The sequence below is a fragment of the Mycteria americana genome, chromosome 3 (assembly GCF_035582795.1).
Source record: "Mycteria americana isolate JAX WOST 10 ecotype Jacksonville Zoo and Gardens chromosome 3, USCA_MyAme_1.0, whole genome shotgun sequence".
NCBI lineage: Eukaryota > Metazoa > Chordata > Aves > Ciconiiformes > Ciconiidae > Mycteria > Mycteria americana.
The window spans coordinates 116,493,381-116,515,291 of record NC_134367.1 but is presented as its reverse complement, the minus strand read 5'-3'; the positions used below and the strand labels follow the sequence as shown (position 1 = coordinate 116,515,291).

Genomic DNA, 21,911 nt, shown 5'->3' with positions numbered 1-21,911 from the left:
CCTAGCAACCGTGGACACATCCGCCTGGCAACCGTGGACGGTAACACGTTCTCTCCCCCGCCGCCTCGCTCCCCTGACACGGTCTCCCGCAGACAGGACTGAGGGCTCCCTTATAAAGAATCGTACACTCAAGCAGCACACTGATAATTATGTGCGGTTTCAAGCTGCTGTGTATTTGAATAGATATCTGTATATATATCTTTGAATTTCAGCCAACAGTTGTAACAGTGACACTGGTTGTTTCTTTCTCAACAGATGCTGCAGTTTGTAAAGTGTCTTTCATATTCCCAAATAAAGACACGTATGGTAAGAAAATCTTGGTAGGTGCTAATTCCTTTTGTAAAAATGAGTGTATGGGAGTAAAACAGAGGAAATCTATACCAGTTTCAGGGTAAGGGTTACATAAGTGACAAGTGACCCTGAAGCTGTGCAGCTGAGGTGGGGAGGCCCCTCTGGAGATCCCCAGTCCCCAGCACACGCAGGGCCACCCATGATGGCTGCCCTGGACTGCATCCCATCGGGTCTTGAATATCTCCATGGACAGAGACTCCACAACCCCTCCAGGCAACCTCTGCCAGTTTGGAGTTTAAAGCAAAAAATTTTACCAGCAAAAATGGACTATTACACAAGTAACACACTGCTTTGGCTGTGTAAGAACCCCCCACAGACACACAGAAGCTGCCATAGGGGTGTTTCCTCAGGGTCCTCCTCCAGATAGCCACAGCCACTGCCCTGATGGTCCATGGGGGTCTGCTCTGCCCCACACCAGCTCCCCACCACCCCCACAGCGGGGCTCAGTGGTGGTGGAAGAATGGGTAACGGGACTGCTGCTGGCTCACACTCTGTGCGTGGCACGCAAAGGCACCTGCTCCAGTGGGGCTTGTGTGCTCCAAGGGCCCATCTCTGGCAGCAGTCTGTCCACAGGAGATAGGGAGTCAGCTCTGGGAGAAATGGCTCTGTGGAACAGAAGAAATGCATTGCATGATCTCATAGGTTTTTGCCTCTCAGATGCTCTCTGTCTTGAAGTGAAAATACATGTCTACCACTTCTAGAGGGGGAGTGCAAAAGGACAGCTGAGTGTGTGCTCGAGAGGAACGGTCATGGAGTCCACACCAGTGCCAACAGAACTACATATGTCGGCAGCTGGAAAAATGGCAAGGTAATTTTAAGTATTCCTTTTAAACTTTCTCTGGGTTTGGAATGGAGCATGTCTCACTATATCCACCCTTAAAAAGACACAGAAACAAAAGTCATAACCTGAGAAGGATCAGACCCACGCCACAGGCTCTTCTTCCACCCAGGAATCTTGTCACAGCCCAGTCTGAAGACTTGAGACACTTGAGGTCTTCAGATGTCCTGCTGCCTCCCGAGGTTCCTGCAAACACATTGGTCATTGCTGGCAGGCAGGCCCTGGTGAAACACCTGGGCAGTGTGGCGCCGGTGGTGCCCAGCACGGCACAGCCACTGTGAAAGCCCTGCATGAATGGGCTGTGCACACATAGTGGGGTAGGCATGGCCCTCCTGCACGTGTATATACACCACACACATCCTACAATGAAACAGGGGAGCTCTGGCGATGGACAGACACACTGTTGTTTGGCTGCCCTTGGTTACTGAGCTCCCCAGGAATGAATTAGTAAGTATAGGAAAATTGCTTATTTTGTGGACGCTGGAGAGGAGACAGTCCTTGAAATGAGACAAATAAGGGTCTGCGATTAGGAAACAGCATCTTGTGGCTTTATTAGATCTAGTCTGGCCTTTTTTTCAGTCTCTTACAAAAATATTGGTGCAATGATAAGAATTAAGATTATGGCACAAGAAGTGCTTTACAGCACAGATTTAAATCCCCAGGCATGGCTTAGTGGCCTAGGCTGAACAAATGAAAGATTTGCTCTGCCTTGATCCACAGAAATAAATTCTGTAAAACATAATTAACCCCTCAGGCTGTCAGGGTAGATGAGTTATTTGCAGGGCTGGGGACAGCAGTTCCATGCTACATAGATTGTTAAGATCCTGTGAAACTACCAGCAGAGGAGGGGTTTATTGGACACTGTGGCTGGCCAAAAACTTCTAAGCTCTTACATGAAATCCTTGTAGAAGCAGGAACCTGTCTAATCTGAAAGAATAGTCACTTTCCTCTCCATTATTCTATCTGAATATGATAGAAGACTCAAAGACAGCAATCTGAAGGGATATTGTAATGAAAGGAAATAATACTGTAAGCATGAACATTAACCATTTTCTTTATCCTTCATCTCTCATTAAATGCAGATGAATGGTACTGGAAGGCTAGGACATCCTTCTGGGGCAGTTATGAAGGCAAGTTCAAAGACAACATGTTTCATGGTGCTGGAACTTACACATTTCCAAATGGAGCAAAGCACATTGGACCATTCAATGAAAACAAGTATGTTTGAAGTGTATTTGAAGTGTATTAATTTTGAGTTCATAAGCTGTAAAGTCCAAATAAAATTCACCCAGCATGGGAGTAGGTTTCCTTTGCTACTAGTGAAACTTGCACTGGGTATCTGAGATTGCTGATCCCAGTTGTATCCTTTTCATGAGATCAGTCAAAAGTCTGTGATACATACCCAGTCAGAAGTTTTCAAGATGGTTATTCCACTCACCCACTATTTGTTACCAGGTCTCTGGGCTCAGGCAGAGTTCAGAGAAATAGAACAGTTCAGACCTGTCCTGGTTTTGGCTGGGATAGAGTTAATTTTCTTCCTAGTAGCTGGTATAGTGCTGTGTTTTGGATTTTAGTATGAGAATAATATTGATAACACGCTGATGTTTTGGCTGTTGCTAAGTGGTGTTTACACTGGTCAAGGACTTTTCTGCTTCCCATGCTCTGCCAGGTGCACAAGAAACTGGGAGGGGGCACAGCCAGGATAGTTGATCCAAACTGTCCAAAGGGCTATTCCATACCATATGACGTCATGCTTAGTATATACACTGGGGGGAGTTGGCCAGGGGGTAGCGGTCGCTGCTCCGGGACTGGCTGGGTGTCGGTCGACGGGTGGTGAGCGGTTGTATCATTGGATTATTTTTTTTCCCCTTGGGTTTTGTTTCTCTCTCTCTCTCGTTGTTTTCCTTCTCATTACAATTTATGATTTTTTTGTTGTTGTTCAAATTATTAAACTCTTCTTATCTCAACCCACAAATTTTCTTACTTTTACTCTTCCGATTCTCTCCCCCATCCCACCACAGTACCAGCTGTGTGGTACTAAATTGCTGACTGGGGCTAAACCACAACAGACCCCTTTCAGACCTGTTGTTTCAAGCTGTCTGCCTACAGATGCATGCAGAAATACAGTGCTGATTTGCACTGATAGTTTGCAAAGTTTGTGTTTACTTATTTTTGAGGTAAAGTACAAATTGCAGAGAGATGGGAAAATGTGGAGGCTTATCTTCATGACTCGGAATAAAATGTTTTAGTGCCACTCATATAAACATCAGCTGAGTTAATGTCTTTGAGTAAGGGTGTGTGTTTTGAATTGCTAAGATACCATCTTCTCCTAAAACAAGAAGTTGATACCCACTTCATAATCCACAAAGCAGATTTAATGAGAAAATAAACCATAAAAAATGACATGAGAACATTCATGTTTATTCTCCTTAAATGACTTCTCTGTCAAATTTGCTAGGTTTGATTTAGGTTTAATTTTTCTTTAAGGACCTCCCCAGTCCAGTATCTAAAATAAATCTAAAATGTATGTTTGTTAATATGTGGTCTTTCATCAGAAAAAAAGCTCTGTCTTGCCCTGCTGACCAAAAATAATAGCACCAATAGTACTAGGATGATGACCAATTCTATTTTTAAATGATCAGAAACCAGATGAAATATGTGTTACAGAATGTACCTGGATACAAAATGGGAACCTGTATGACAAACTCAAATGTTTGGGGAAAAATTAAAGACATTTATTTCAATGCTTTAGAACAGATTGAGTTAAGTTACGCCTCTATTACAGTGGTATGTTAAATCTGCTACAGAGCTTCTGTCTTTTGCTGTCATATTAAATGACAGACATGAATTCTGCATGAAGTTTAAACCTGTGAGTACTCATCACTCAGTGAGGGCATTCAGCAGTAGATCACATATGTAGCTTTATGGGCATTTTCTCTCAAAAATCTTAGGGTGATGCCTCTACTCTCTTGTGAAAATATAGCCCATCGCAAAAGGGCCAGCACAGTGCTTGTCACTACTAGCTGATCTGTAGAGAAAACCAGCTGGTTCTGATTTGAACTTGTGATTTCAGCTAACTAAAATGTTGATGTAGATACACCCTTGGCAGCAGAGATCCAATCTTTGGCAGCCACTGCCATTTTCACCAGGGAATTAAGACTTCTTTTTGACACTGTTTTGTGACTGTTAATACACGCCACTCCCTGACAGCCCAATGCAGGCTACTTTGCCAAGTTTCAAGATTGCTAGTTACCACCTACTCACACGAGATAGGTGTCAGTTCACCAGATCACTGCGGCTTTTGTGAGAGAACATAAATAGGCAGCACCATAGCAACTTGCTGTGACTGCTAGGTGGCTTCATTTTTTAAGGGAAACAAATCTTCAGTAATTGATTTTAAAAGTTATTTTCCCCTCATTTGCAAGGGATGCTGATGCACAGACATTTCTTCTTTATACCAGTTTTCAGGTATAATGATGAGCTTGATCACAGCTTTCAAAGATCAGCAGAAATATGTGGTTTATGAGGACTGAATTCACACGGCAGTTACTTCTTTTTTCCTGCAGGAGGCTGTAAATCCTTGCACTTTGTCATAACAGCATGTAGCAGGACGGGGAAAGCAAAGAAAGGATGGATTTTTACAGCAAGAAGATCACACAGTAACTGGCTGCATACACTTACACATCTTTAAGATGCCCCTAATGAAAGTCAGGATAAACTTCATAGGACTTAAACCCTGGTAACTTCTAATCATGACTGGGACTATGAATTTTTTCCTGTAGAGGCTACATGCTGGGAGGACGTTAGTATAAATACAGTTTTGCAAATAAAGGAATATGTTCCTTGGCTGTCTAACCTGTGTGCTTTGTAGGTCAAAACTTGTACAGGCTACAAAGTTAAGGCAGGTACTTACACTACACTGGGAAGGTTCTGCGTCCTGGCAATTTGCTTATCTGGGTAGTGCGCACATCATTGTGCTGCCACAAACTGACTGCATTCTCAACACGCTGGATTTATGTCATTACAGGATGGAACATGAAGGAGACTTTATAGATGAAAATGGAGTGGAGTAGCACATTTCATGGCTCAGCAGCAGTGGGACTGAAGCAGAAGTTGAAAATGTAGTTATTTGGCTCAGACAGTAGCACAGGTTAAAGGCTCTGCATTCGGGGTTCAACAGCTGTGACCAGTTTTCAATAGGCATTGATTTCTTCATGTATTTATTAAAAATAACCCCTGACGATGCATGTCAATAGTAAATAAAATTATTTTTCTTTTCAGACTGATCCGCTGAAGTCTCCTAAGTGAAAACCTTAAAGAAATGAAGTTGAATAGGGTGAATTTATAAGTGGAGCAGTTGATGACTAGAATTCTTTTTTTTTATTTAACTTGCCCTAGGAATGACTTTCTCCCCGAGTTTCAAAAAAAACCTGTCATCAACAAATGAAGCCTAATTTATGCTCAACTTTTGTAACTTTCCCCAGAAAACAAACCTCACCACCCACAGAAGCTTTTGCAAACAATGCTCATATGATCACGTTTACCCTAAGCCAGGTGTTGCATAGTGGGGTCAGGGCAGAGCGCAAGTGCAGCTGCAACATGGTAGTTACTCCTCACAGGTCAAGCCCATAAACCCCAGTCTCTGGTACCAGACTGCTCAAGGACAGACCTCTGCCATGCACCAAAGATGCTTTTCTCTGGAAAAGGAAGTAGACAGGAGAGTGCACAGGGGAGACTGATCGTTGCCACTGTCCCATCAGAAAGTCTAATGCAATGAAAAAATCTATTTCTATTTTTGTTTGCATTTGGTCATCAAAGGTCTCTGCACTATGAATCTAAATACTTTGCTTTACAAAGCAGAAAAACTGCTTTCTAGTTTAAAAAAAACAAACCACAACATACCAGTGCTGTCAGGAAAAAATGTGTGTTGAGTCTTTGCTTGCCAGATATTTAATGGAGTTTTAGTAAATACCTGTCCTTGCCTCCATTTGCAGACATAATGTACAAATGCTGTTCCTTCATATGTGCCTTCAAATACTCAGCTCATTTTGCTAGGGTTCAGAAAAATCTTGGGCCCTGTGGTTTCTTAGCAAAATGAAAAACCAGCACGTTATCAGCAGACTGAAACATACTGGGCCATCTGAAACAAAGCAGCTGGCATTTGGCAATATAATGCCTTTCAGCCCTTTTTCTTAAAGCTGCCTGTACGAAATCTCTATTTGAAATGTTTTGTTCATAGATTCGTGAAGCTAAATGTTTTTCTTTTTATTTATTAAAAAAAAATCTTTCCTAGCTTGAGCTGTTTGTTGAATTCACAGCTATCTTTGACCCACCAAAAATGCACTTTCCAGCAAACTCCTTCAGAATTATAATTTTATTTTGTTCAATTTTGTTGTATTTTGCTCCTGAAATAGCCAGCTCCAAAAAAGAAATACAGTGTCTTCTGTCCCTAGTCCTTGACTTCAGAGGTAACAGCATCTTCCACAGAGCTTCTGTTAATCTATGAGCCTGTCCTTTCAGCTCCTTTGCTAGGACTCCACATCACCACATTTATCTGTGCTGCACAGCAATTATACTGATTTAGGCTGCGCAGTTTTACATTTCAGGTTTTCTGCCTGAAGCATCTCTTTGAAGCAGATCTTTGTCTTTCAGGGAGAAATTAGTTTGCCTTTCATTACTGTTCCTCCTCCTTTATGTCTCCCTGCTCTTACACTTTGGAGTAACTCAAACCTTTTCCTGACACCCCTGGCCTTGGGTTACCTGCATTCTCCCCGTGCTTTCTTGATGCCCTTTGGAGCAAAAAGCCCTGCAGGACCTTAGTGAAGAAATGGAGCAGGCATGGAGGGCTGCTGCCTCCCACTCTCCCACCGCCCTCCAAGCCCTTATTTATGTTTACTCAAAGGAAATTTTTCATGATTTAACAAGCAACAGAAAATACACAAGTGCTGGTGGTTGCTGCTCCCCTGCCCTGGATAATTTGACAACCTTGCTCTTGGCCCCTGAATGAAGGGGCCCTCTTGACCCTGGCATCCCTAGTGAGGCCATGCATGGTAGGAGACTGAGGTGTCTGAGAAAGCGGGGAGGAGCTGGTCCTGTCTCCCTGTCCCCAGCTGCAGGCTGCCTCGCTTGGGTGCAGCCCAGGGGGGTACTTAAGAGCCTCTAAGCTCAGCAAAGTAGCAGAGACCACATCAGCACCTGCCTCTCACCACACGGCTCCCTCTGCCCATCACTTCACAAGGCTTCTCACCCTCATTTGCAGCACTGTGCAATTCTAATTAAAAAGGAAAAAAGTTGGTATAATCTTCTTCCAAGCGCACAGTCCTGGTTTTTTCATGGGGATGCAAGGATGTGACCTGAAGATTACATAATTAGAAGGCATTTGTTATGCTTGCATTTCAAATCAGTGATTAGCGTGTGACAGTCCCATCCTCGGAAACGTCAAGCCACCATTGCTCTCCTCTCTCTCTCTCCTTTTTTGCACAGTGCTAATTCCCAACTCTGGCAATCACCAGTGCTGAAGGATCTTCAACTAGCCTGGGGTAAGTTTAAAATGTACTCAGCATGGGATGAAGAGTGGGATTAATAATACCATTTTTCATATTATTGGAAAAAGCTAGAGCCATAGCTATTTAATATTGCATGTGCAGCACATAAAATAGTATTTAAAGTATTTTGCATCTTCAGTGCCCATTGTTATTTCCAACTGATTTCTTCTAAGACTGTGTATGGAGATCTAGCTTAGTGTGCTGGAGAATCGTGTGAGGCTGCATTTATAGTAAGGTCTCTCAAATACCAGGTTAAAAAGACCTTTTTTTCTTTTACCATCTAAGAGCTAAATTGAGGTATCATGCTGAATTGAAGTATTTGAATGACAACTGCATTAAAGTTAGCTGGGCTGAATTGAAGTATTTGAATGACAACTGCGTTAGAGTTAGCTGGAGACAAAGCGCGAAAGTAAATCACTGATTTTTTTGCTCTCTTTAGAGGACTGGGGGTTATTCTCCAAGTGGGATATTTAAAACAGCCAGCAATCTCAGCCGGCAGGATTGAGACAGTCACCAGGAAAATCCCAAGCATTTATTTAGGAAAATTGTGGATGTTTAACAAGTGCAGCAGCAAAAGTGCATATGGATCCCCTGCTGTGTTACCCATGTCATGATTTCAGAAGCAGATTGGGACAGAAAGCCAAACAAATAGTAACTGTTGTCCATCAAGGCTAGGTTGTAAATGCTTTACTGTTTGCATGCTGATGCTCGGGGTATTCTGACGGTCTTTTTAACAAGTTATCCTCTGCAAAGTTGTGCCATTCCAGGTGGGGGAGCACTGGAAGGATGAGCATGGTCACATAAATGCAGCGCAGGCTGCGGGACCTGCCTCCCCTCCCTCCCCCACGCACAGCTTCGTGTGAGAATCCCACCCCTGTGCTGCCTCAGTGGTCCCTCGCTCCAGTCTTCGACTCCGTGCCTGGGGCATAGCTAAAGAAGGCAGCCCGCTGGGACCTCCCTGTCTGTCCACACCTTCTCCCTTAGGGATTTCATGGGAAGTGGGTGCCGCCTCAGGCTCTGTTAACTTTCACACGCAGCCCATTCTGCTCTGGGGGGGCTGCAGCGCCAGCTGCTTGTGCAAGGCACCAGGGCAGTATTCTTTGCTGGACACCAGTGGCCAGAATCATGGCAATCACTAAGGGCAGAGGTGGCATTCAGCTTTGGTTCTTGGGCTTGGCATATTTGGCTGCTGGAGGGAAGATAGAGACAAAAGGGGAAAATACTTCCTTTTGCCCTGAAACTATTACCTGGGCTTTGCTCTGGAGATGTCATTCTGGCTTGATGAGAGCTGCAGGAGGGTAAATGAATTTTAATGGTCAGCTCTGAAGAAACAAGCATGTCTTTGCTGTTTCTCATCCCTAAAGAAGGGGGGCCATGGGCTTGGGTTGCAGGCCAAGACAGCCTGCTGATGGCTTCATGTGACTTGGTGTTGAGCCTGTCCAGTGGGAAGCTTGGAGAGGAACAACAACATCTCCTTGTTGATGAGGAAACTACCCTGTGGTGGGCTGGCATATCAGGCAAACCTTGGATTTGCTGTCGGTGGAGGCCTGACGGTGGCTTAGGAAAGCAGCCTCATGGTCGGCTTGCTCTCACACCTAATGTGCACGTGCATTCATGTATGTGCATATGGGAAGGGGTTAAGGGTGTGGGGCTTGCTCAGGACTGAGAAAAAAAGGTGAAGGGGGGGATCCTCTTGCAACTTTTAATTGCCTCAAGGGGGCTGTAAAGCAGGTGGAGTCCAGATCCTTCCCAGAGGTGCACAGTGAAAGGCAATGGGCACAATCTGCAGCAAAGGGAAACCCTGACTGGACATAAGGAAAAATACTCTTCCCCAGGGTACTGGAGGGCCCAGAGAGGCTGTGAAGACTCCAGTGTGGGAAATATCCAGATTTGAGCTGGACACAGCCCTGAGGAACCTGATCTAGTTTGGAGTTAGCATTGATTTGAGCAGGAAGTTGGACTAGAGACATACAAGGGTTCCTACTCACCTAGACTCTGCTGTGAGCTTATGACTTGTTCGCTGCCGGCAGAGGCAGGATTGGACCAAGCAGCCCACATCCAGGGTCTTAGGGCCAAATATCAGTCCTATTTTCCAACCCCTTTTTGCACCCTTTAGGAACAAGCCAGACACTGTTCAGCCAACTCATGCTGACTGAAACCCTCGTCCCTGGTGAGGACAGTGTTAACAGATTCCCCACCAGGTAGTCAGGGGGAGCAGAGGACAAGCATTTGCTCCAAACCATGGCGAGGTGCACATTTTGTTTATTTTAGTGATGAGGAAGGACTGACTAGTTTTGCTCCATATATTCAGCAATTCAGAAGAATGAGGCACAGTCAGGCAATGTTATATGTTCACGGAGTCCAGCAGTGAGCCCTAAATGCCGGAAAGTAGCCAATGCATTGCAATTATTTAATGTAAAAAAGAACTGAGGGGTGACTCAAGAAATTGCAGGCTGCAGCTAGAGGACACAAGAAAGACAGTTACTCTGGTAAAATAGGGAAGATTTTCTGGACCCACTTTACCAAGGTCAACCTACTTTGCAGTGCGGTCATATAGCAGAGCTCCTGGTGGTGCCTGGAGCAGGAGGGGATGGCAGCATCCCTGGTGTCCCAGTTTCAAAGCCTCACTCCTGAGCTCTGCAGAGAACAGAGACTGTGCTCAAACATTGTCCTTGTCTGCATGAGTGTGATGTGGAAGCTTCTCAGTTAAATCTCCATGCTGTACAGGTATTGAGTTACCTCTATAAGGAAAAAATTACTTCTGATACCAGGAACGCACAGTTTTTTTACAACCCGAGAGATAAGATACAATGCCAATGGGGTCCCTTCCAGCCCTGTGTGGCCCTGAGTTGAAAGCGCATGAGAACACAAGATAGGTATCGGGGCAATGACACATCCTCATATGAGCCCTTCTTCTACAAGTATTACTTCTCTCTCATTAAAACCTCATGTAGGTTATTTTTCTCCACATCAGCCAAACTTCTTTCTTTGTACTGGACCCAAGACGTTTCATGTCATCACCTGTAGCATAGCAGAGGGAGACATGCCTGCCTGTGAGCTTCCCCTCTTAGGTTCATCGCCCCTCATGACAACTGCAGGTTTCCATGTGTTGGTGGAGGGTAGCCACAGACGCTCTTCGTGTTGCATCCTTCACTCTGACTCACCATCTGTGGGACTGATGGCATGGTGATGTGCTGGGCAGGGGGACCTGCCAAAGTGGGACCTAGACAGAGACACAAGCATTTCGAGGTCTCAGATGCGTGGGAGGAGCTGGTCCTCCCAGGAAGAGTGGGAGTAGAGAGCACTTGGTGGAACTGAATTATGCTTTAATTCTGGCTTTTCCTCACCTTGGATGCCTGCCATTGCAACCTGTTTATACATCGTTTCCACACGCATTACAGTCCCCTGACTCCCCCATTTAAAGCTGTGCAGCAAGTACGGGTTAGAGATTCTCCTTTTTGCATGCTCCCACAATAAATGTTCTTGGTAGTGGCAGGGTATGGTCACCCTGCCTTGCGAAGGCCAGAGGTATGAATGTCACGTTGTCACTGGAGATTTAGGGATCCTCAGAATAATTCAGCAAGTGGATGGTAAAATTATAAAAACTTTAAGACAGGCTATGCAGTTAGTGTATTTAATAGTATGTTAATATAACTAATTTCATACTAAATGATGTTTGTTAATTATTAATAGTTAACAATTATATAATGTTATATTGCTATAACTGACATGGTAAAACATTAATAATATAAAAGCAGAACAGGTAAAAATATATACATGTTTTTGTTAAAAAGAAAAAATATAATGACTTTCCAGCAAAATGCTGTTTTCATCATTTTCAGTGAAAATGTTTATCACAGAGGAGGTTTATGTTTCTTTCATATCTGTTTCATATCTTTCATATCTGTCCTATTTGTTCCTTTTCCCCCAACATTGCAAAAACAATTCTGAATTTTGAAAGCAGTTCTCAGTGTTAAACAAGCTGGTCCCAGTTCAACGACCCAATAACAAAAGCCTCAGGAATTTGCTGTGGCATTGACTAGTCTAAACTGGGAGCAAAGTTTAACAACTTTGCTACTAAACAAGCTGCTACTGAAGTTGAAGTTAAAAGTCTGTTTCACTCAGAGACCCAAACTTAAGTACCGTCTCCTCAAAACTACTAGAGGGGAGGTTTAGCTATAAAAACAACTGCATATTTATGTGTTTCGGAAGCAAGTAACATTCTTGACAGTCTTTGGAATACCTATTAGAAAAAGAAATCTTTTTTTTTTCTGCTAAAGAGGGCTGGAGCACACAGCATAGGAGGAGAGCCTGAGGGAGCTGGGCTTGTTCAGCTTGGGGAAGGGAAGGCTGGGGGCAGCCATCTGCAACTACCTAATGGGAGTTATAGACCAAACAGTCAGGCTCTTATCACAGACACGATGAAAGGATAAATTGCCATGGGCACAAGCTGCAACAAGGGAAACCTTGACTGGCTGTAAGGAAAAAATTCTTCCCCATGGGAGCAGTGCAGCCCTTGGACAGGCCCAGAAAGGTTGAGAAGTCTCCAGCCTGGGAGATAGTCAGACCTTGACTAGATGTGAGAGAGATTGCCCTGAGCAATCCAATCTAGTTTTGCAGTTAGCCCTGCTTTGAGTCAGTTAACTCCAGAGGTTCCTGCCCATCTAAACTCTGCCATGAGCTTAAGAGTCTTCAGAACAAAAAAATAACTTTTACACTATCAGCTGATAGAAAACAGATCTAACAAACTATTACATTTATCTCACTGTAACCAGGCGTCCACCTAGAAGCTTTCCCAGCCTCTTTGTACAAAGCCTACATCCAAAGTCCCCCACCTTTGCTCAGGTTTTCCACGTGTCACCAAAGGATCCTCTGTCCTGAGAAGACAGTGGATCTTCTTAGGAGGAGATCTCATAAGCAGCTCTCTTACAAATAAGAAGTTTATCCTTTCATTAATCCTCCAACTCAAGAAGCGCTAAACCCCAAGTCCCTCCAGCACTGTGCTGGAAGCCTTTCAGTCCACACCATGCACTCAGCAAGAGGCCGGCTGGGTATGCTGATGGCTGTGCCACTCCCAGCCTGACCACAAGAGGCATCCCTCGCCACAGCTCACAGATGCTCAGCATCGCCCCCGTGTCGGGGGCCCCGATGGTGCCACCACCCTCCTCCCTTGGGAGTTCCACACTGGAAAGCTGTCAGGTCGGAAGCGTGTGGCCCCCAAGCTACACTGCTGACTGCACCAGAAGCAACTGCTTCTGCAGCGATTTCCTAAAGCTGTCCAGGGCTCTTGCATCTTTTGCATCTCTCCCATCTATTTAATGCTAAGTGCCTTTCTCTGTGCCTGCTTCCCTGAAAACATCACCCCAGGCTTCTCCGAACCACTGCAGCCCTCCTGGCAGAGCTGTGTCAGCAGAGCTCTGTGCCGTAATTACATTGGCCCCTCCAATCCCATTAGCAAAGCTAACGATAACTCACATCAGCCTTGGACATATCTATGCCAAACAGGAATGGAGGTGGGAGGTTATTCTAGACTCCTAAATCACATCTATTTTCCTAGTTAGGCTGGACAAAAGCAGACTTGAATTAAACCCTGAGGAGAGGAAGCGTGGATGTGGGGCAGTGCCCATGCTGAAAAGAGAAGTGTGAGCTGGTGCAATCCTTATTTCTGGGGCTCTGCCTGTGTCATTAATCAGGCATTATCTTAAGACTGTTCCCAAGGTCCTAACCCTATTACTGGACTGATGAGATGCTTTACCAAGGGAGTGACCTGGGCACAGCATTATGCTCTGTTGGCCCTGGTTTCCAGAGAGGCTGCAGCTCTACACATCGAGGTGCCTTGCAGCACTCCTGTGCCTCCAAAAGTCAGGGAGACAACTGACAGAGAAAGCAGGCATGGCAGTACAAGTGCCTCCAAAAGTGCCGCCAGGATTGTGCAGCAGCAGTGTGAAGGCACTATCTCTGTGGTCCAAACACAAGTTTGGCGGACATTTTGGGTGATTAGTTGCATAGCAAAAAGCTGGTTCTTTGATGCAGAGCACCCGTGCAAGATGTTCATGTGCCATTCAAAATATATCTTTTTGCTTCTCTGTTCATACAAGAAGCATCCTGCTGAACAAATAGTCTTTGTGGGATTACATAGTACCTCTTAATCACCTGTCCACATAAGCACAAATGGCCTTGGGCTGGGAGGGAATTGTTTGTACCAGTGCCCATTCTGCTTGTGGAGGCACTGTGAACCCAAACAAACCTTTAGGATGCCTCATTCCCTCTTAAATCCCTTCTCCCCCCTCTGTTTTCTGAACTTTGAGCATCTCCGCTCAATAAACCCTTTCTGCATCTTTCTGCATTCAGGGTTCAGACCAGCTGACCCATCGCAGGGCTCACATGTGGGCAGCTCTAAGCCATGGGATGTTCCCAGTGACCAGCCAGAACCCTACAGAGTGAGGACAGGAGTCCCTGCGAGGACGCACACCCTATAGCAGCCATGGACTCAAACAAACAAGAAGGTAAAGCATCCTCTTATTTCACTTCTTGCCAGTATGAAAGACAGCAAGGAAAAAACCTGCTCTCATATGACCTGTCTCTTGGCAGCCACCAGCCAGCCCCCCTGAGAGCAACTCTTAGCCATGGCAGCTGTGGGCAAATGTTCTCTTCTTTTAGTTTCATAGAAGTATCTGGGGTTTGAAGTTCTTATCTCTTATTTTAGAAACACCTCACTCCCCCCTCTGGAAAATAATCCTGTGGCATATGTAATGTCCAACGTGGGAAGTCATTCCCGTCTCTTGCCTCGGACCCACCTCTGCCTTGGGATGTACAGGGACTTCTAACTGTCAAAAGCTGCATCTTACATGAGGGCACTGTGATGAGGATCTGCTTCTCTCCCCCACATGATTTGTTGCAAGGGGTTCTTGTTCATGCCAGTGCCACAACCCAGACTTCTGCACCAGTCCTGATCTTGCAAGCACCAAAGTGTATCCAGGTCACACGGCTTGCATGCAACCAGTCCTGCTAGAGTCAGCAGCACTTCTAGAAAGTCTGCAAAGCTCAGGGGTTTCAGGTCCAGGGTTTAGTGGTTATCAGCTTTAGATGTTCTTCTTGCAGAGGAATGTGGGGCTGGTGGTACTTGCTTTCCAACCCAAACCCCTTGCAGCACTGTGCTCTGCCTTGCCACCTCAGAGGTGACTGTGTCCATATGCTGAGGAACTCTTGAAACTATGAGGAGCAGGGGGAGCAGCTTTAGGAGTGCCCATAACTGTCAGCTCAGGAGAGAGCTTGGACCACCTCTTTCCCTCTTAAAAGATGCTTGGTGGTGCCAACATTCATTCATGGCATAGGTAACAGAAGAGTTAATTTCTCTGTTATTATTATTCTAATTTGACTAAATTAGGTCTGTGTACCTAGGCCCCTGCACTACAGCAGGCTGAAAAGGAAATTAAGTCAGGGATTTTTTCCAATTAATTGGTATGCCCCCAAGGGCTGCAGATGTTCACTGCAGAAATTGGGAGATAACCACAAAGCCCCTTGCTTCCCACAGTGCAACTGTGAGGAGCCTCCTCTGCTCCAGCTCTTAGCATTGACTATAGAAATGATCTGGGTTTTGACTGGGTACATGCAGAGTGCTTCTGCTCATGCTCATGGCAAAGGTGGGAGGTAAAATCACAGTAGCAGGGATCCTCTCCCCTCTTCTGGTCTTGCTCAGGAGCACTTCCTCGCTTTGAGTGTGTCCAAGGACATTACAGACTGATCCGTATCCAAACCCAAAAGAAAGATCCCTACAGACTTCTGCAGGACTTGGGTCGAGCCCTCTATGCTATATATCAGATTGAAGAACACCCAAAGAAAATGTGAGGAGAGACCATGGCTATTCCTTGCTGTGCTGTGCTTCGACACCTCTAGCCCTTCACAAAGCTCAGCATTCAATACGTTCACCACTTCGCAAAACCAGCATCTTCCTGTCCTCCCAGCATCTGGTTTGTATTGTGCTATTAATTAAAAAACATGTCCTCTTGCTCTTTTCGGGTCAGTCATTGCCATCCCACACTAAGAGTCCAGCAGTAACATTTACATCAGAACAGACATGTACACCAGTTTTCTTGATTGAGGAGGATCGCAGTACACACTGGCTGCCTTCTCAATCCTCAACTCCAGGCATCATGAGAATTTATCATTCATGTCAGGCCAAAAGTTGGTTTCTAGTTTGTGGGGTTGCAGAGAAAATCCAAAACAAAGACCCGCAAGGGCCAAAGCTGAAAATGAAAACAACCTGTCTTTTAAAAGATGAAATCTGGGACTTGATGTGGGCTGGCTGATGAGTTTTGACCCCAAACAGCTGGCAGTTTGGGGTCATGGTTACTTCTCCCAATCAGTCTGCTGCTGCTTGTTTTCCCCAGGAGGAACCTTGGAGGATATTCCTCAGAGGGTCAGCGTCTGACCCTGCAACCCAACCCCATGGCTGCGAGATCAGCCAGCACGGGGAGAAAGTGACACATGGGCAGAGAGGGGCACACAGCCTCTCGTCCTCTCCTTCTCACTTCTGCGAGTCGCTGGGGAATTTGCTCACGTTCATCTGAATCAGGACAAATCCTAGAGACCAGAACAGGGCCAATTCATAGGTGCCCTTGGCGGTAACCCATATTCCCCCTCAGGGGTAAAGAAATCAGAACGTAGTTGTGCCTTGTAAAGCTCTGACTTCCAGGCTTCAGCTTTCAACTTCATGCTGACTGCATAGAGTCCTCCCTGAACCCTTTTCAAGCCTCTGCATGGCTGAATTTCTGTGGTCTTAAAGGCCCAGGTGGGTAAGGCACTGAGCATCTGCAGCCAGCATGGAAAGAGGGAGCTTGGCTGCCCCTAGAATTGGGCATGGGGTCAACAGTCATGTCTGTGACTGACAGCAGAGATGGGTGAAGCAAATTCTTGGAGGCAAGAGAAAACCCACCTCATGAAGTGACATTGCCAAGGGGAGGCGATCCAGATGAGGAACTGCGTGGCATGGTGTTTTCTGGGAGTGAAGGCCAGCCAGGGAGCCTGACGTAGGGAATAACATGAGAACCAATAGCTGTTGCAATTCCCTCAAAGTCCAATGGTGGCACAACCAGCGATAATTTCTGTTGGATAATTGAAGGTTTCTGCACAAAGAGACAATGTTAGAAGAGGAAATATTAAAGACAGACTTTTTGCTTTCAATCAAGAACCTATTAATGCCTAGAGATAATGTCTCTGCAGTGTCCAAAACACTTCTGCAAAATAGATATAAGCTCCTCCATGAGCTAAGTTTGTTTCAGAAAAGTTATGTCTAGCTCCACTGTACAAGATCAGGTGGGATCACAATGCCACAAAACCCTAGGAATGATGAAACTGATCAAAAGATGTATTTTTTGGTGTTACAAAAGACATGATTACTGCTTGTTGTGACAGATATTTTTGACATTGTGACAAAATATAACTTAGGCCTTAAAATATACAGATCAGATCAGCCTTTTGTGGAGATAACAGAAATATGTACAAATATAGTAGAGGATAAAATTCACAATTTCAGAAGAGAGATGGATCAGTAATGCTTTAGGTAAAAAAAACCTGTTACTTAAGGCTGGTACACAGAACTGAACTTCACAGGGAGCAATTTAGTCCTAATTGCACATACAAGGTTTCTCACCTCTTCACATGGATCAGCTTTGGACAGACACAGGACAGCAAATGAGGTGAATTTAACATCTGATTTAGGTGAGCCACTCCTAGTTTATAATTGCAGTTTATTTTACGAATGATATGGTGTTCACACTTCCTAAAGTGAGACTTGAGTCCTTTAAAACTGATTTGTACCTCAAGAGGGACTTCAAACCCTCTGTTCCAGTTATTTATAGCAACTATAATAAGTCATTTTAATTGACTGAAGTTCTTTATTCCCACAGGAGAGACTGAAAGTGTGCCTGTGAGTACCCCTGCAACACAGATTTCCCAGGTAAAGATGAGCAAAATGCCCTAAATAACTCCAAGAGTTTAAAGAATTACTAATAGATAAACAGTAGTTAAAAAGCTACATTAAGTGGAAGGAAAAATGTAGGCACTTACAAGGAACATGGCACCTAAATGTGCACACTGCATGAATAAATGTCATACATATCACATCTTGGGCCTCATCTTAAAAGACATTTTAATAAAATTTCTCTGCTCACAACCAGTTGTGTTTAGACAGGAGATTTGTGAGCTCAGCTAATTAACTAGCTGGCATCATTAGCACCAACTAAAGAATGTCAATTCACTGGGCCAGAGGGAGATTTCATGGCTGAATTCTGATGAGCTTTCACCAAACCCAATGAACTGTCCCAGGAGCAAGGATGTGTTCACTGACATGGGGCAGGGGTGTCCTCCCCAGCAGGGGATCAAGTCTCCTGGTGGGCTCTGGGTTACCCTGGCAGCCTCACAACTCCTTGGACCATGGTGTGCTCTTCTTGCCTGATAATCCAGAGCAGCTGGGCCGGCCAGAGCATTGAGTCTTGCTGCATGTCTCTGGCTCCCCAGCCAGGAGCTTGGAAACCCTATCTTTGAGCCCGTGTTGGCTCAAGGTGATTAGGACTTCCAGAGTTCTGCAGCTGCTCTTCAAGTTGACGTTCTTGCTGCAATTAGCCACCACGGATGCAACAAGATTGTCTATACTGCAGCCCAGGAAGCATCATCCTTCCTGTAAGATGCAGTTTTGGTGTTCCCACAGTGATGTTTCCTACGTATTTCCAGTCTGCAGGAAATGCAACAGAGTTTTGAGCACTTTAAACCTTGGTCTGGTTCAATATGGAACTGTACTCTGAAAGAGAAACAGATCCCTGAACTGGAAATGCTGACTATTTGAGACCTCCCTTGCCACCATTAGCAACACCAATGCCCGTAATTGCTTCTAAGTGCACCATGGCAAGTGGAGAAGATACTGCTTTCCATTGACTAGTCAGTGCTTCTCTTGCCTCATCCTTTTTTCCCATCCAGACAGCTCCAAGCAGGAGCCGTGACTGGGCTGCTGAAGGGCCCAGCACAGTGGATCCAACATGCATGGAAAGCTAGCACACTGTTGGGACAGCGTGCTGGGAACACCACATATACGTGTTGCTTTCCAGGAAAACCCAGCTGAGATGTGGATACCCTAACGCATCCTTTAAATGAAAGTTACCAGCTGGCTGTCCCCTTCTGCTTCAGTGAGAGCCCTATGGACACTACAGTTAGCAAAAAAGACTGCACAGATGTGAAATGAGCTGATAAGTGCTTGCAGCCTCCTTTAGATATCTCCATCCTCCTCTTCTGTCCTTACCTTGCTGCTCTGCCTTTATTCCTACCATCCTTGCCTAGGAATATAAATACTGGATATACTCCTAGGGCCAGGTTCTCTAACACTGTAAATCACCACAGCTCTGCTGCTTTCCCACTATGAGGCATTGCAAACCTTCCTAATGCTTGGCTGTAGAAGTGCTGCCCTTAAACGTAGGAGTTAGTAGCTGTGCTAGAAATTAGTTGTTCCCTGGTAAAAGCATACATCATGCAGCTCAGAAAAATCAAATCCAGGCTTTGTGGCAAGTGTTGGACTTTGTGCCAGATTCGTTCCAGGCAGTGTCCTCAGGCAGCCCCCTCAGGCAGCCCTCTTTTGGGTGACACAATGTTTACTTACTTCTTCAGATCAGTCACATAAGAAGATGTGCAAAGTGATGGACAGTAGATAAGCTGGGGGAAGTAACACAGACAGTACTTCTTCATGGCCACAGAAGGTTTTGCTCTTTTTTAGGATATATTTATAACAGCAGAATTATTCCTGTGTAGTACTTCTTCATCATGAGCCTGTTTTCTACTGGTTTTGACATGCTTCAATCAAGGTCCCTGAGAGCAGGCCCTGTTCTAGTGTAAAGGACCCTAGGCAGCTGCCAAGGGTGGCCGATGCAAACAGCTATCCCTTTAGAGACACAGAGCCCTGGACAGCGTGGCTAGCGCTGGGGGAGATATGTGGGGACACAGATACTCATGGAAGCAAGGGTTCCCTCTCACCTTCTCAGTGGCAGCCAGGGCAGTAAACCCAGCTCACCAAGGCTCTGCCCTCTGCTTTCCATCCCAGCCCTTCCTTCCATAAGCCATCCCTGTCTCCTGGCCACGACCATCTTCCTTGGACTGCCTCAAAGTCTGAACAAAGCTTTAGGCTGCAGGGACTGTCGCTATCTTTTGCAAATGGCTCAAATTGCTGGCATCCACTGAGGGAGGATGGGGAGGCTCTGCAGTTTTGCTGCCTCTGGTCCTGGAAGCAGCATCAGTCCTGTCTACCCTTTGGGAACAGTAAAGCAGGTGAGACAAGAGTAGAGGCTCAGCAAAGGAGATTTCACAGCCATTAAATATATATATATATAAAAATACATATAAAAAGCTCCACTCTTGCAAAGTAAAGTCAAAACCAGGCTGAGAAATGCTCCTTGTATGTCTTCCGATCTCACCCTTCTCATCCCCTCTAGCCACCATTACTTCCTCCATGTGATCATGGTTCCCCCCTCCGTTGCGAAACGCTTGCTCCCCTCTCCAGGTGAACTTCACCAGAGAGTTCATATTCTTGCTGGGCTGGAGAACAAGTGAGAGTCACAAGTGACTGCTTCTCAGTGTTCTATTAATCAGAGTCATGCAAAGAGGGGAGGAGAATCCTTCATTTCCCCAGGGGCAGCTACCCACAGAGCACAGCACAGTTACTTGGTCTTGCTAGAGATTTTACTTACATGGTTTTTCCACATAGAGCTGAAAAACCTCAGGGCAGCAGGTAAAATGGGAGTCATAGCCCCCAAGAAAGACATAATCTGCTACAGATGCATGGCGCTGGATCCCTCACTGCATTGCTTTGTCAGATTTGAGGGCCACACTCCAAAGGCAGGTGGGGGCTGAAACGTGTATCCTGTACTAAATTATTTAGATGCCTAAATACTTTTTCTGAACAGTTCTTGCGCAGGTTCTAAGGACTCCCTGTGACCATGCAGATTCATTTATCGTTGAGGCATTAGGTAGTTCAACTTAAGTTGTTAAGGTGCGTTCATTAACTTGAACAACTTAAGTGTTAAGGTGTGTATTTATTCCCATGAATAGGTGAGCCAGGGCAACACATTACAGTTAAACTGTTGCCAAGTTTCCATGGTAGTATAAAAATCTGTCTTTTTTGGTATGTGTTGCACTTTAGAAACTTTAGAAACACTGAGTTGTCTTGACTTTCCAGGGGTTCACAAACCTGTAAAATGTCTCTCTGGTCCTGTAGGCATAATCACTTGGGCAAGACATAAGCATGAGCTGATGCTTCAACGGCTTCCATTTGCTGTAACAGCCCATGGGATTTAAAGGATGGTTTTCTACAGCTTGTTGTTAGAAATGAGCTCAAACTCAAATCCACAGCTCAAGCACTACACTGTGCTTGGCAGGAGTTCAAAGATAATGTGTTTTTCCTGTACCACTCCACTCAATTGTGGATCAAACATGCACCCAATGCCCCAAGGCTGTTTGTGTTTTCTTTCTATGGTCTGAGCAGCAGAAGAGGGAGTTCTCAGGGTTTCAGCACTTCATGCCCAGCCATACAAGCCCTGGCAGATGTGGCTGATTGGTGTTGCTGGCTGCTTTCACCCATCAAGCAGCAACAAAGGGAAATGCAAGTGTAAGATGCATTTCAGTGTCTGAAATAGCCACTGCAAGCTGCATGGGGCTGAGGAAGGATGTACGGGGCAGGACAGACCTAGGCTGGGGTCTGGAGCACTGGGAAGGATACACAAAGAAACCAAGCTAGCACTATGACTGCAAAAGCAGAGACTAGCCAATAGTGAACCCCAAAATAACAAGTGACTGTCTGCTCTTAGATGCAGAGGATATTTTAGTCCAGCCTCTAGACCACATCTTTCTTTTGGCTGCCTGAACTCTGCTTTCACAGAGCGTTTCGGTGCACATGGACACCAAAGTCTCTGCAGTGGTCCCTTTTTGCTGACTTGCTGATGCTTAGCAGTTTTTGACTGAAACCTCTAGATCAGCAATGACTCCCATCCCTGTACCCTTCACAAAGGATCTGTCTAGTTTACCCCCTTTCTGGAAGCATCTGAGGAGGATATGGCCAGGCTTGTGGGCAGAGACATTTCATTTTGGTCTTATTCTCCCCAGACACTGTTATCTCCAGGGCCAGCTTCTGGACTGCTCCA

At 45.3% G+C, this 21,911-nt stretch overlaps 1 protein-coding gene across 1 annotated transcript in view; it reads left to right on the top strand.

Annotated features, from left to right (window-relative positions):
* The first annotated feature begins 7,670 nt into the window (after positions 1-7,670).
* Positions 7,671-21,911, top strand: part of ARHGEF33 (Rho guanine nucleotide exchange factor 33) — a 33,020-nt gene continuing 18,779 nt past the window's right edge. The window contains exons 1-3 of the mRNA XM_075496728.1: positions 7,671-7,728; positions 14,086-14,240; positions 17,643-17,692. Coding sequence (XP_075352843.1) covers positions 14,219-14,240; positions 17,643-17,692 — 72 coding nt within the window. The 5' untranslated portion in view covers positions 7,671-7,728; positions 14,086-14,218. The remainder of the gene's footprint in view (positions 7,729-14,085; positions 14,241-17,642; positions 17,693-21,911) is intronic.